This window comes from Anabrus simplex, chromosome 5 (assembly GCF_040414725.1).
Source record: "Anabrus simplex isolate iqAnaSimp1 chromosome 5, ASM4041472v1, whole genome shotgun sequence".
Lineage (NCBI taxonomy): Eukaryota > Metazoa > Arthropoda > Insecta > Orthoptera > Tettigoniidae > Anabrus > Anabrus simplex.
The window spans coordinates 92,935,552-92,949,291 of NC_090269.1; the positions used below are offsets into that span (position 1 = coordinate 92,935,552).

Consider the following 13,740-nt stretch of genomic DNA (forward strand, 5'->3'; position numbering starts at 1 on the left):
AGTATGAACAATAAGTGCATTAACCTTGCCAGAATTTATGAACAATGAATTACTTTTTTTTTTACAATGACCAGACCTTGAATTGCAGATTGGATTGATCACAGCTTGAATTGGAGCTTCTCAATAGTACTGACTGGAATTTGTCACTGCATGAGTTGGGGTTTCTTCAGCTGTTATAGTCGCCTGAGTCATAAGAATTTTTACCACACCGGAATCTTGGATAAAGTCGTTAATATTCAATTTATAGTCCACATGTAGTTGGAAATGAAATCCATTCAAACGGAGACAACATTTGGGCCAAAAACAAATGAACTTTATATAATTGTAAATTTAAGAGGGCTTTCTTCTGTACATTGCTTTAATTTCATTTCTTATCCAATCTCGACCTTATTCTGAATTCTATTCGTATTATGAACAATGAAATTTGAATTAACTTATTTTATAATGACTAGAATTCCAATTGTGGATTGGATTGATCAAGCATGAATAGGGGTTTCTCAAAATGTATTGACTAGAATTTATCACAGTGTGAGTTGGGGTTTCTTCAGCTGATATGGTCGCCTGAGTTGTAAGAAATTTTAACATACCGGAACCTTGGTTAAAGTTGTTCATGTTATGGTTTGAAACAGTTTGAATATTTCTTTAGAAAGAAGCATGGTTATGTTTTAAGGTTGAAGCGTGTAAGTAGAATACATATTGTTGATTTCAATCATTGTTTATCGGAATAAAAATATTCTGTCATTCGAGTGGATAAACTTCCCATTGGTGCATATTCAATCTGGGAGGAAAATGAGTTGTCTGTAACTGGATAAGAGGAAAAACGGGGAATTAGAATGATGAATGCGGAACCCAATACGGTAATAAAGTAGAGCGAGTGTTTATCATATGAACTTACTTGTCTTGTCGACGTTAGCTGGGATCAATTGTTCCGGTTGTGTCTAAACGGCTAAGCTTGCTCCTAGTGTAGTATCGATGCTGAAGCGGAGGGGTGGAGCCTGGTGGGGAAGGGGGTGTGAGATTCAAATTGTGTGTCTGTATTGCTGCTTGAGAGGCGTTACTTGAATTGGATTGGGTGGGCCTGGCATTAGGTGTGGCTATTGGAGTGCATGCGTTCTGTGATTTAAACATGCTGGGAACTTTATTCTGATTTACTGTCTGGATTAACCTCGGAGTTGTTTCATATAACAGATTTTTGTTATCGATGGCATCGTTAAGATTATTATTTTTGTTATAAGATGGGTCCAAATAAATGTACAAGTTTTCAGTTTCATTCAATAATTTCCCTTTGCTTAGGTTTTTAATGACCGTCAAATCATTTTCTATAGAGGTGAACTTATGGCCTGTTTCAGTCATACGCTGGCTCATGGCCAAATACTTATTATGCTCGGAAGCATTGTAATGTTCCAGATACCTCGTGTAAAAGCTCCTCCCGGGTTGTCCAAAATATGTGAACCCACATTGGGCACATTTTAACCTATAAACACCTGACCCTGAGTAAATGTTGTTGTTATTATTGACTCTACTGTGGTTGAGGAATATGTTCCGATTATTATTTATTGTTCTGGTTCTTCGCATGCTGCCTGTTACTTGATACTATGGCGTTCCTTAAAACGCTGAATACAAAAGAATTAAGATTTCACTCAAAACTTAGCAGCAATGAAACAAACTGTCAACACACCTAAGTGAGTGAAAGTGCGGAAAGCTACCCCTGCACATTCCGGAAGACGCATTCTTTCGTGACTGAGAAATTTTGAATTTAAATTACTGTGTAAAACACTATTTTTTTAAATGTAAGGGCAGTTTTAAATTAAATGTCTGAATTGTTTTCCATTTAAATATGGCATATGGTGGCTGTTTTCTTCCATCTGCGGTTACACAAAGCATAACTGTACACCCAATATAAAAAACTAGGTGAGCCAGGAGCGTGCTGTCAACATTGACGCAAATAATACCCGCACCCTAATTTTGTGCCTCAAATTTTTTTAAAAAATATGCGGGGATTATTCGCGTAAATACGGTATTTCTAACTCTCGCATTGAAATTGCCAATTAACACTATCCTATCCTGACTAAGATACCACTCAGTTCTTCATAAAATTTGTCGCGCGCGCACACACACACACACACACACACACACACACACACACACACGGTGAGCAGACCAAGACAATTCTCGTCCTAATTCTTTGAACAGTTAATTCTGCCCACATCATTCGCTTATTTATGTGCCTATCAGAAACTATGTTGCGTGCAATAGTATTCCTGATGAACAATCCCACCCCACACCCTGCCCTCCTCCTATTAAAACCTGTTAAGAATAGTTGATTATACATCTCTTCATGGTTACCTCCCTTTACCCAACAATCATTATCTCCTAACACATTAAGATGCATCCTCATTGCTGACTCAGCCAGTTCTACTTTGTTTCTTCCAAAGGCCTCATTAATACTGATAGCTCCCCAATTGAATTCCATTTCATTCGCCAAGTTGTTTCCACGGAGATCCTCGCCTGTAAAATGGGAGTGGAACTCCGTTCCTCCCACAGGCTTACTTAGAATGTTCCACGCTTTGCAGATTCTATTTTTATTACAATCTGCTTTATGTTGTTCTGACGTAGATAGGTCTTATGGCAATGATGGGATACAAAAAGGCAGGAGTGAAAAGGAAGCAGCCATGGCCTTAATTAAGCCCCAGCAAATGCCTGGTGCGAAAATGGGAAACCACGAAAAACTATCATCAGGTCTGCCGACAGTGGGGTTCAAACCCACTATCTCCCAAATGCAAGTTAACAGCTGCACGAGCCTAGTGGTGGTGGTGATGGTTATTGTTTGAAGAGGAAGTACACCCACTATCTCCCAAATGCAAGTTAACAGCTGCACGAGCCTAGTGGTGGTGGTGATGGTTATTGTTTGAAGAGGAAGTACAACTAGGGAACCATCTTCTATTAACATTAATCAGAGACGAGGGCCACAGAGGGCGTGAAAATGAAAGACTCCCTATGGTTCATTCCACGTTAAGAAAACAGTACACCGGGTGAGTTTGCTGTGCGCGTAGAGGCGCGCGGCTGTAGCTTGCATCCGGGAGATAGTAGGTTCGAATCCAACTATCGGCAGCCCTGAAGATGGTTTTCCATGGTTTCCCATTTTCACACCAGGCAAATGCTGGGGCTGTACCTTAATTAAGGCCACGGCCGCTTCCTTCCAACTCCTAGGCCTTTCCCATCCCATCGTCGCCATAAGACCTATCTGTGTCGGTGCGACGTAAAGCCCCTAGCAAAAAAAAAGAGAGAGAGAGAAAACAGTATTGCTCTTATGACAACAGGGTTGCCATATCGAACGGCTCTGTGCAACACAATCACGGGGAAACGGCGGCACATAAATCTGTGAAATTCAATATTTAACTTCAAGATAACAAGCAGAATAAACTAAGCTGCAAATAATTTGTATGAACTAAAGGGGACGGGGAGTTTACAGGGGCTATTTTTTTTGTTTGTACAGAATGAGAGGTGAACTACGGCACATAAAAAACCTCAGCATTGAAGTGTATGGTAAATCGGTGGAGAAAATAGACAAATAATATTTTTATGGGCTCGAAGGGTGAAGGATGCATTTAATAAATTTCCCCAGACGGGCTGAGTGGCTCAGACGGTTGAGACACTGGTCTTCTGACCCCAACTTGGCAGGTTCGATCCTGGCTCAGTCCGGTGCTATTTGAAGGTGCTCAAATACTTCAGCCTCGTGTCGGTAGATTTACTGGCACGCAAAAATTCCTGAGGGACAAAATTCCGGCACCTCTGTGTCTCCGAAATCCGTAAAAGTAGTTAATGGGACGTAAAATTATTATTATTAATAATATTAAATTTCACCAGGCAACGTGGGGTACTACTGCGCTGTTGTATCGCTTAACAAAAGACAATAGTAAAAATTAAATGCGGTCTTAAAGAAAAAAGCGGTAATTAAAATATGCTTAAGACAGAACAGCTAAATAACAAAACCAAGTACAAACAAAACACATGACAAATTTTTATATCAGTACAAGTTGTGCCATGCCTTATCGCTGCACACCACAGCATCAAAATCTTCAGTAACAACTTCTGTACAGTACAAAAAAAAAAACACACACACACACACACACTCTCTCTCTCTCACTCTCTCTCTCTATGCAATATACAACCAAAGTAAAATATCTGCCATTAGACAACTTCATAGTCTCACTCAACAGAATATTATTATAACAGAAGACAAGCACTGATTTACAGCCTAAAAATACACACGCAATAAAGAAACATTATACGTGACTTCACTACAGAAGTGAGCTGCCCGCGGTTCACAGATATTTGTACCAGAGCAACACAGAAAGCAAATGAAGAAAGGCAACGAAGCGATGGCTGTTCCCGTCATTGTACTTCCTCCCTACGAATGTATTTATGAAAAATACAATGTTATATAGTTATTTTAATATCTCACGGGCAAAAATGCCTCATCCTTTTTATCTATCTTTCATAATACATTACAAAGTACAGTATAATATCTCTTAATCACGAGGAAATACGGCTGTCTCAGAAGGGGTATGTTCACTCGTCGTAGGTCCGTAAAAGCAATACTGTTTTCTTAACACGGAATGAGGCATAGGCCTCAAATGCTCTAATATCGTCGGGGTCGGAAAAGAACAAAAGTTGACCAGGGAAGGTCGATAGGATAGATGAAAGTGAGGAGCCTGGCACAAGTGGAAGCAATGCCAGGACTCAGCTAAGGGACCCGTGGTCGCCAACCCACACTCCAAGTTCAGTGCCCCTTTCAGTCACTTCTTACGACAGGCAGGGGATACCGTGGGTGGTATTCTAACGCCCCCACCCATATTGCACGAGCCTAACCGCACAGCCAACTCACTCGGTCAGTATATTCTGTGAAGTATGATGCTCCCCTGCTTACAAAATATAATTAAACTAATTTATTCCTTTAAGATCATACATCAATTACTTTTCCATCATTTGTAGGTGAGGAAGGTCACAAATGACTGAAACATATTCTACATTCTATGACCTTTTTTTAACCTGTGTTTAAATTATAAATTTCCTAATAAGATTTGTTAGGACGTAACTGGCATTTACTGAAAAGTGCCTGATAATATTTGTTAGATCCATATTTGATTATACATGAGTTATATTAATTAATTTTAGGTTCTATATTATATTCTTCCAGGTAATTTAAATGTTACTCTGGTAAGACTTGTGCAATATGGTTAACATCGGCATAAACAACTTTGTCTGCTGGCACTCTGGCGTCTCTTAAGATCGATAGAAGTTGTATGAATGTAAAATAGGTTGTTGTTATTATTATTATTACTCCCTCTAAGCATCAGTAGTATGCCGGTCTCTGGTTCCCAAGTTGATGGGGACAAACTGGCAGAGGTAGTTGGATTTTTGAAGGGCTTGCTGGAACCTGTTTCCTGGGCTCCTAGGGAGAATTCTCAAGCTTCTCACAGACTTCAAGACTGTCCTGTACAGCTGACAAAATTGGTTTTGTGAGTGTGAAACTTACTTAAAAATTGTACAAAACTGTGACGATTATCCTCCTAGTCAATACCCAACATTACATCCAATTAAGATGAGATTTTAAATAGACAAGTTTTGACCCAGCATAGGGTCATCCTCAATAAAAAAATGTATGATACACTAATAAACATTACACACACAATATGAAGTGCTTGTTAAAATGTTTGCCTAAAAAACACGATGGAAGTTTAAAAATTTGAACTGGTGGTCATTAAAACAGTTTTTGAGCTGGAGGCCTTCTTGTTGTGATATTTCCGTTGTCTGCTGACGAACTGCATGATCATTATTATTATTATTATTCCTTTCTTCGTTATGCCATTCAAACAGTGCGTTTGAACTCGTTCGTTGGCTTGATGGTTTTTCGCCTTCTTATCCTCCCAAAATCTCTTCATGAATGCACAGTGTTGCATCTTGTGTTCAGTGGACCACTTCCTACCAGTTTTCTTTTTAGATTTCTCCACAAATTTGTGCTTGGCTACTATTGTACTAAAAGCTCCACGATCTTCTACAATGCCGCCCGTGATGTTCATTTCTTGGAGGTCGGCCTTGGTTTTTTCTAGCCAGTTTATTTTGACCTTCTTTGAGTTGATTACTTTAAATAATCTTTTGGCGAGTCTGTCATTGTCTATTCTACAGATATGGCCACAGAATTTCAGTATCTCTTGCGTACGGCATCAGTGAACCTGTCAGTTAATGAATAGACGTCTGCTGTTCTCCTCTTAATCCACATTCCATTTTCTCTTATGGGACGATGAATTTTCCACAGAATTTTTTCCCCTCATTTTTCAATTTCTATAATTTTAGAGCGACCACCAAGGGATATGGTTTCTGAGGCGTATGACCTTCCAGCAAAACAACTGTCATGTAATAAATATTGAATTTTCACGACCGCATTGTAATCGAAACCGACTTTCAACCTATTAGGTCGTGTTACGTACATTTAGTATGTGTTGAAGAGATGTTAAGTACAGAACAAAAATGGCCAACCGGACACCAGTGGGACCCGAACCCACAACCTCCTGATTTCGCGTCGGTTGCTCTAACATCACTTTAACATGTACTAAATGTACGTAACACGACCGAATAGGTTGAAAGCCTGTTTCGATTACAATGTGGTCGTGAAAATTCTATATTCATTGACTTGGCCCCCAACAGGCGACTTAAACACATTCTACAGTGTGATCGCAGTAGTGCCAGACCTGTAGCTTAGATACTTTCCAACAGAACAAAGATGGCCTAGGCCACCATAGCTCAATTGGTAGAGCAACCGACGCGAAATCGGGAGGTTGTGGATTCAGATCCTACTGGTGTCCTGTTGGCCATTTTTGTTCTGTGATTAACATCACTTCAACATGTACTAAATGTACGTAACACGAACTAATAGGTTGAAAGTCGGTTTTGATAACCGTCTAGTAATGTCGTAATTTTGCATTATGCAATATGACTCTCTCATTGTAGTAATTCCACGCTAGTCGGTATGCCTTACGGTGTTTAGTGGCTCTTTCTACGTTGGCCCTGCTGTCTAGTCCCGATTGTAGTACGATTCCTCCACGGTATTTGAAGGAGGACACTTGTGAAATTGTGCCGTTTTCCATCTCTAGCGGCGTATTTTTGCTATGTTGATGTAGATTTTCCATGAACTGGGATTTTTCGTACGATATCTGGAGGCCTGCCTTTGATGCTATACTGTGTAATCTCTGTACGACTTATCTAGTTTCATCTCTGGTCTTGGTAATGATTGCTAGGTCATCAACAAAGGCAAAACATTTCACCTTGACTTTGTTTCCAAGTTCCCGATGCTCACATCTTTGACATCCCTTTCTCATTCTCTAATAATTTTGTCTAGGACTAAGTTAAACAAAATAGGGGAGATGCCGTCACCTTGACGAACGCCCGTACATATTTCAAAAGGCTCAGAAATTTCCCCAAGGAATTTTACTCTAGAAGTCGTATTCGTGAGAGTTTGCCGGATTAGTTCTCTGGTCTTCCTGTCCACTCTGAGTTCTTCTAAAGTATCAAAAACGGTCTGTCCGTCCAAACAATCGCACACCTTCTTAAAGTACACAAAAGTGACGATCATGCTGGTAGCTCGACGGATCCTTAATTCATCTTCAAATTCCATATTTGCTCAGTACATGATCGACCTTTCCTGAAACCCACTTGGTACTCGCTGATCAGGTGATCTATCTGTTACCGAGCTCGATAGCTGCAGTCGCTTAAATGCGGCCAGTATCCAGTAATCAGGAGATAGTGGGTTCGAGCCCCACTGTAGGCAACCCTGAAGATGGTTTTCCGTGGTTTCCCATTATCACACCAGGCGAATGCCGGGGCTGTACCTTAATTAAGGCCATGGCCGCTTCCTTCCAATTTCCAAACCTTTCCTATCCCATCGTCGCCATAAGACCTATCTGTGTCGGTGCGGCGTAAAGGAAATAGCAAAAGGATCTGTTCTTCTAAACGGTTAAAGAGAGCTTTAGAAATAATTTTGTACATGATCGATAGCAGGGATATGCCTCTGTAGTTGTTCGGATCCACCTTGTCGCCTTTTTTGTGCAATGGGTGTATTAATGCGCACTTCCAATCCTGTGAGATTGTTTCAGTTTCCCAGATTTTGACTAGGATTGCATGAATTCTGTTTACGAGGTGATCTCCGAGTTTCCACATCTCTGTGATGATGCCGTCCTCTCCAGGGGCTTTATTATTTTTAAGCAATCAGATGATCTCTGCTGTTTTCTGTATTGTCAAGGGTTGTGAATCAGGGTTCGCAATGGGCTTTTCAAATTTCAGCCTTTCTTTTGGAGGATCACAGTTAAGGGGGTCTCGGAAGTAGTCAGCTGGAATTGTGCAGTTCTCTTTGGTGTTCGTTTCTAATGTTCCATCTGCTCGACGGAAACATAAAGATGGTGGATAACTGCATAAATTCTCACAGAAGGTTTTGTAGAAATTCCCGGTGTTGTTTTTGAGGAAATCTTGTTTGATCTCTGCGAGTCTGTTTTTGTCATACGCTTGATTTTCCCGGAAGATTATTTTATGAGGTAATTTTCTGCACTTTTAAGAAGGCTTCCCATTTTTCAGTTGTTTAATTCTATTCCACTGATTCCATGCTTTAATTGATATTACTGTTGTTATTATTATTATTATTTTACGTACCTCAGTGTTAAAACTAGCCGTTGTGCGGATGATGTGTTCTGTCTGTCTTTAGTACTATATCCGCAAAGATAATTTTCCAACTTCCCCAAGAGCATGTCAAAGGTATTTTCTTGTCATTCTTAAGTAATCATAAAATTTATCAGGATGAAGTCTTGCATCTCTGTAGAAATGGTAGAATTCTCCTAAAGTAATTCATTCTTCATTAAATTCATGAACCAACTTATGATTCTTCCTTCTAATTTTCAATTTTAAGGAACTATTATCCAACAATAAAATATTTCTAGGGAACTTAGATAATGGCATTAGTGTGTGACCACCCTAAAACGCCTCGTGCGAAACTAAGCTGCCTGCACGGTGCAGAGAATTCAGAGTTAACAGGAAGCAAGCGTTGTGCTATGCATAACACTTCATGGTACATGTGACACACTATGCAAAGCACGCTCGGTGTGTATGCAGCCTTACACCACGATAACTCTAAAATCTAATATACAGTTCAGAAGAGCAAGGTGAATAGTGGAAATACCTGTGTAAGCGTACAGGCCATGGGCAGTGGTAAAGCCTTCACATCCCCAACTTTCTTCCACAGAGTGGTGCTGGGCGGGGCACTACCCTCCTGGTAGGCATACAGCTGGTAGCTCGCCACTTCTTCATGTTCAGACGACAATGTCATGTTCCATGACAATACGATCCCTACAACCAACAATCACCTAAATAGTCCTGATTTTAAATGTAAGAGTATATTGAGGTACCAAAAGAAATACTCACCTTGTGTGTTTTTTGTGGGTACTTTACTGATCTTCAGTTCAGGTTTAGGGGGTGCAAGCTTCAGATTGAGAGTTGTTGGCCCATACGGTGGTAGACTTGGTAGTGGAGCAGGGTGCTGCAACATAATGAAATCAAATTACACTTTAATATTCCCATTATAAAATATATGTGATATACAGAGTGTCTGGAAATAAGTTACGGAAATTGTAAGAGGGCGTAGTGTTCTGAAACAAAAATCAAACTCTAGCATATTTTATTTCCTCCCAGTGAAAGCTCACCAGAAAATCGACAAAGAAATGAAAGTTGAATTGTGAGCAACTTCTGTGTCAGCCTATGCAGTGTGTAGCTGATTACCTTGGGCAGTGAGCTACTGTAGCACACTGACGTGTCACTTGCTCACATGCAAACATGCTACTAATGGCAGTGTATCACAGAGCAGCATCTTATCATCATGCCCAGATAATGTAGAGTCTTTATTCTGATTATCATGCGTTAGGGTATCCTGAACTGACTGATATACAAAACTGAAATTCTAGTAGTAAAACTCTTCCCTTTTCGGATTAGCACAACGCATTTGTTTCATGAAGCATATCGGTAAACACAGTAAACTTCGTGCATGTCAAAGTGTGCCACACTGCAAAATAATTACTGAAATGACATACCTGCATAAAATAAGTTATGTGATCAAAGTAAACATTGCAAGCCTGTCCTGTGGTATTGACGGGTATCAAGGGTCAAGTTTAGAACAGAGTATCCTAGGATACAGGCAAATAAAACCAAGTCCAAAGTAGTTTCATACGTTATTATTGTGTTTTGATACGTGTTAATCAGAAATGTACACTACTACATACCTGCCAACTTTGCAAAACCAAAAATTGGGGGATTTGGACATGAAAATCAGGAAAAATTGGGAGGAATCAGGAGATACAATTGCTCGAAACCGAAATACAGGAGTACTAAGGTATATTATTATACTTATTGTCTGAAAACACGAGTGTTGCTATACGACACTACAAGGTTGAAAATTACACATCTCTAGTCCCTCACAGGAAGTATGCGAGTGAGATGTTCGGTCTCTGATAAGTCTTCCGAAAATAGTATGAACTTATGCTCCACATGTGTGACTCAGTCATGCATTTACCGTATAGAGCGCTCCAACCTTAAATTGCAGTACAGCAGTAATGGGATAATTCCGTCTCTTTCCTTCTCCCATGTTTTGTGGGTAGCGCTGTCCTATTCTAATGCAGCGGGTTTGCCAAATATCCGTAAATCAGAATGTTATCGTTTAAAATGGGTGAATATCGTGTTATGTACAGAATTTCAAGGCGCATTTGATGCCGTTAACAAAAAAAAATGTAAAAAAATAATTTAGTGTGAAAATGGTAATACAATGGAAAGTTTCGCCAAATGCAAAATCTTAATTGCATTGAACTTATCATGTCATAACTCCTCATTATTTTCCTAATTTTTTCACTGCTGGTAAAGAAACATTTCAGCTCGATGTGGATAAGTTTATTTTTAAATTTAAATGATAACAAAATGCAGTATATGCGTTTATTTTCCGTCGTGTTCAGGGAATTTTATGTGCAGGCACGAAAAAGTCAGTCGCTGGCCAGCGTCTTTCCTATTGAATTTACATGGGGAGTCAAAGCGAGGCAAATGGTCTTCAGATATGGAAGTTATTTTTAAAACAATCCCGAAGTTCTTATCTTGCTTAGTTCTCAATTTGTGACAGGAAGAATATCTCCTTGAATTTTGGTTTCGCGCGTGACTCGGCTGGCTGGCTGTCTGGCTGGCTGAAGTACCGGTAATGATCTCCCAAAGATGTGCTTTTAACATTTCCAGACAGTCGGATGCAGTGCAGTGCTCATTTCATCAGTAGTATGTATAATAGTGATTAAATACATATCAGTGACATGTACAATTCTTGAAGGAAAGTGTCTTTCGTTTGTGTGGTTCGTGAGTTCGTGCTCATGCCTAGGGATCTAATTTCGAAGAAAAAGTGCAGAAGGATCATGGCGTGGTTAAAGCAAAGCAAACGGTCTTCGGATATGGAAGTTATTTTTAAATCATACCTTGAGTCCTTATCACTTTATCTCTTAATTTATGACAGGGAGAACGTCTCGTTTGTTTACGTTTCACGAGTGACTCGGCTGGCTGAGCCTTTAAATATACTGACAGCCGTGTGCAGTGGTGTTCATTTAATCAGTTTTATAAGATTCATTAAATAAAGATCAGTGATATACATCAATATTTTATGGCATGTGGCCTCCGAACAGGCCGAGTGCAGGTCTTTCGAGTTGACGCCGCATACGCGACCTGCGCGTCTACAAGAATGGGGCCCTACCTGTAATGAATTCTAATGCTGAAGATGACACACACACACACACACCCAGCCCCGGAGCCATTGGAATTAACCAATGAAGGTTAAAATCCCCGACCCGGTTGGGAATCAAACTCGGGGCCCTCTGGACCAAAGGCCAGCGCGCTGACCATTTAGCCATGGAGCCGGACAAGTTCAGTGATAAATGTATAGTTCTTGAGGACAAGTGGATTGTGTTTGTTGTGTCCGTGTAGTCTGTGTAGTTGTCAGTTCATGCTCGTGCTTGTGCGAGGGGTTCTTAGTTCGAAGAAAAAGTGCAGAAGGATGTACAATGGATCATCAAATTAAAAAGAAACGTTCTGTAGGTAAACTCAGGGGAAAAGAACGCAATATTATAATGAGCGTCCTGGATTATTTTTTAAAGACTATGAATATGAGCAGCGCAGTCAGTGAAACAGCTAAAGCTACAGGTTGTTCCGAAAGAACAATCTATGCTATATGGAAGGAACACACACATGGTCATTTGCGAACTCCCGCAAAAAAAAAGAGAGAGAGAGAGAGAGGGACGACAGAAAAATGCAAGGAAAATTAGATATGATGAAATTGTGCAAAGTGGAGTGCGTTGGGTGGTTCACTCTCTTTTATTTGCTAACATACCACCGACATTGAACGTGATTTTGAGTTGGGTAAATGGAGAAGATTCTTTCCAACGATTATCCAAAACTACGTTGTATCGCTTCTTACATGACATAGGCTTCCGTTATTTAAGACGGGGTAATAAAGCAGCTTTCGTTGAAACCGATGAAATTATTAATTGGAGGCATAGATATCTCAGGGAGATAAAACGTTTGAGGGCACAAATTAAAGCTATAATTTACACAGATGAATCTTGGGTAAATATTGGGCAGACAATGACAAAAGAATGGAAGGATACGACAGTGAAAAGTGCATGGCAGGCCGCCATTGAAGGGGTGAGTTCGGGACTTGGGCCACCGAAAAGCCGAGGACTGTGATTTGCCTTAGTCCACGCGGGTTATGAACATGGTTTTGTTCCATATGCTAAACTAACATTTTTATGCCATAAAACATAAGACAATTGGGCAAATCACGTGAACGAAGTAAAGAAAAATGAAAGAGATTTGTGGAAAGCAGACGAATTACAAGACGATTTCGACGATTAAAAGTTTTTAATACGACTTTATTCATTGTCCGGATCATCCTCAAGTTCATCTCCCGAACCCGTTCATCCAAAGCGGGAAAATCAGGCCTTACAGAAATTATAGGTGTACGTCCAATGTCTGAGAGCAACGCCAGTGATTAAGGTATATTGAATTTATTTTACCATCCTAAAAATATTAATTTATGAATGAATGAACTTAAAATTACAAAATTACAAACGAGCGTGATCTTCATGAGTCGATTTCGCAACAGCGCTGTACTGCAATTTAAGGTTGGAACGCTCTATAGATGCCATTAACTCAGCAAGTGCATAGAATATATTGCATCACGCGCTCGCGCGATTATGCGAATCGCAATACTATTTTTTAAAGTAATAAATTTAAATTTGCCAGAATTGTCTCCGAATGGCTCCTAAAATCTCCAGAAAAGTCACTAGCCGCTATCTTTGAAATTCTGTCACTAATTTATTACAAAACTTCAAACCTAGCGACCAGTCTCTAGAATCGACTAGATTGATGTGAATGAACACGAACATAGCACGTGACGAGAGATTGACGATCGAAATACACGTCGTGATATTCAGGTTTCAATAAACATCGTACATTCACGCGCATTTCTCGTATTAATAAACGTCGATATTTAATTTGAAAGCGGCAATGAGCGAAGGACTTCCGGCCACTTGCGTACAATGCTGAAATGGCGGGATTTGAAAAAAAGAAAAGTTTTTAGTTCAACAAAAAATAAGCTACAATTGGGAGAAATAATAGAAT

At 39.9% G+C, this 13,740-nt stretch overlaps 1 protein-coding gene across 3 annotated transcripts in view; it reads right to left on the reverse strand.

The window, feature by feature from the left end:
• Window positions 1-13,740, reverse strand: part of LOC136873781 (activating transcription factor 7-interacting protein 1) — a 457,029-nt gene that overhangs the window by 18,055 nt on the left and 425,234 nt on the right. For all 3 annotated transcript variants that reach the window (XM_067147002.2, XM_067147001.2, XM_067147000.2), the window contains 2 exons: window positions 9,469-9,583; window positions 9,227-9,393 (listed from right to left, as the gene is read on the reverse strand). In XM_067147002.2, the coding sequence (XP_067003103.2) occupies window positions 9,227-9,393; window positions 9,469-9,583 (282 nt within the window). The remainder of the gene's footprint in view (window positions 1-9,226; window positions 9,394-9,468; window positions 9,584-13,740) is intronic.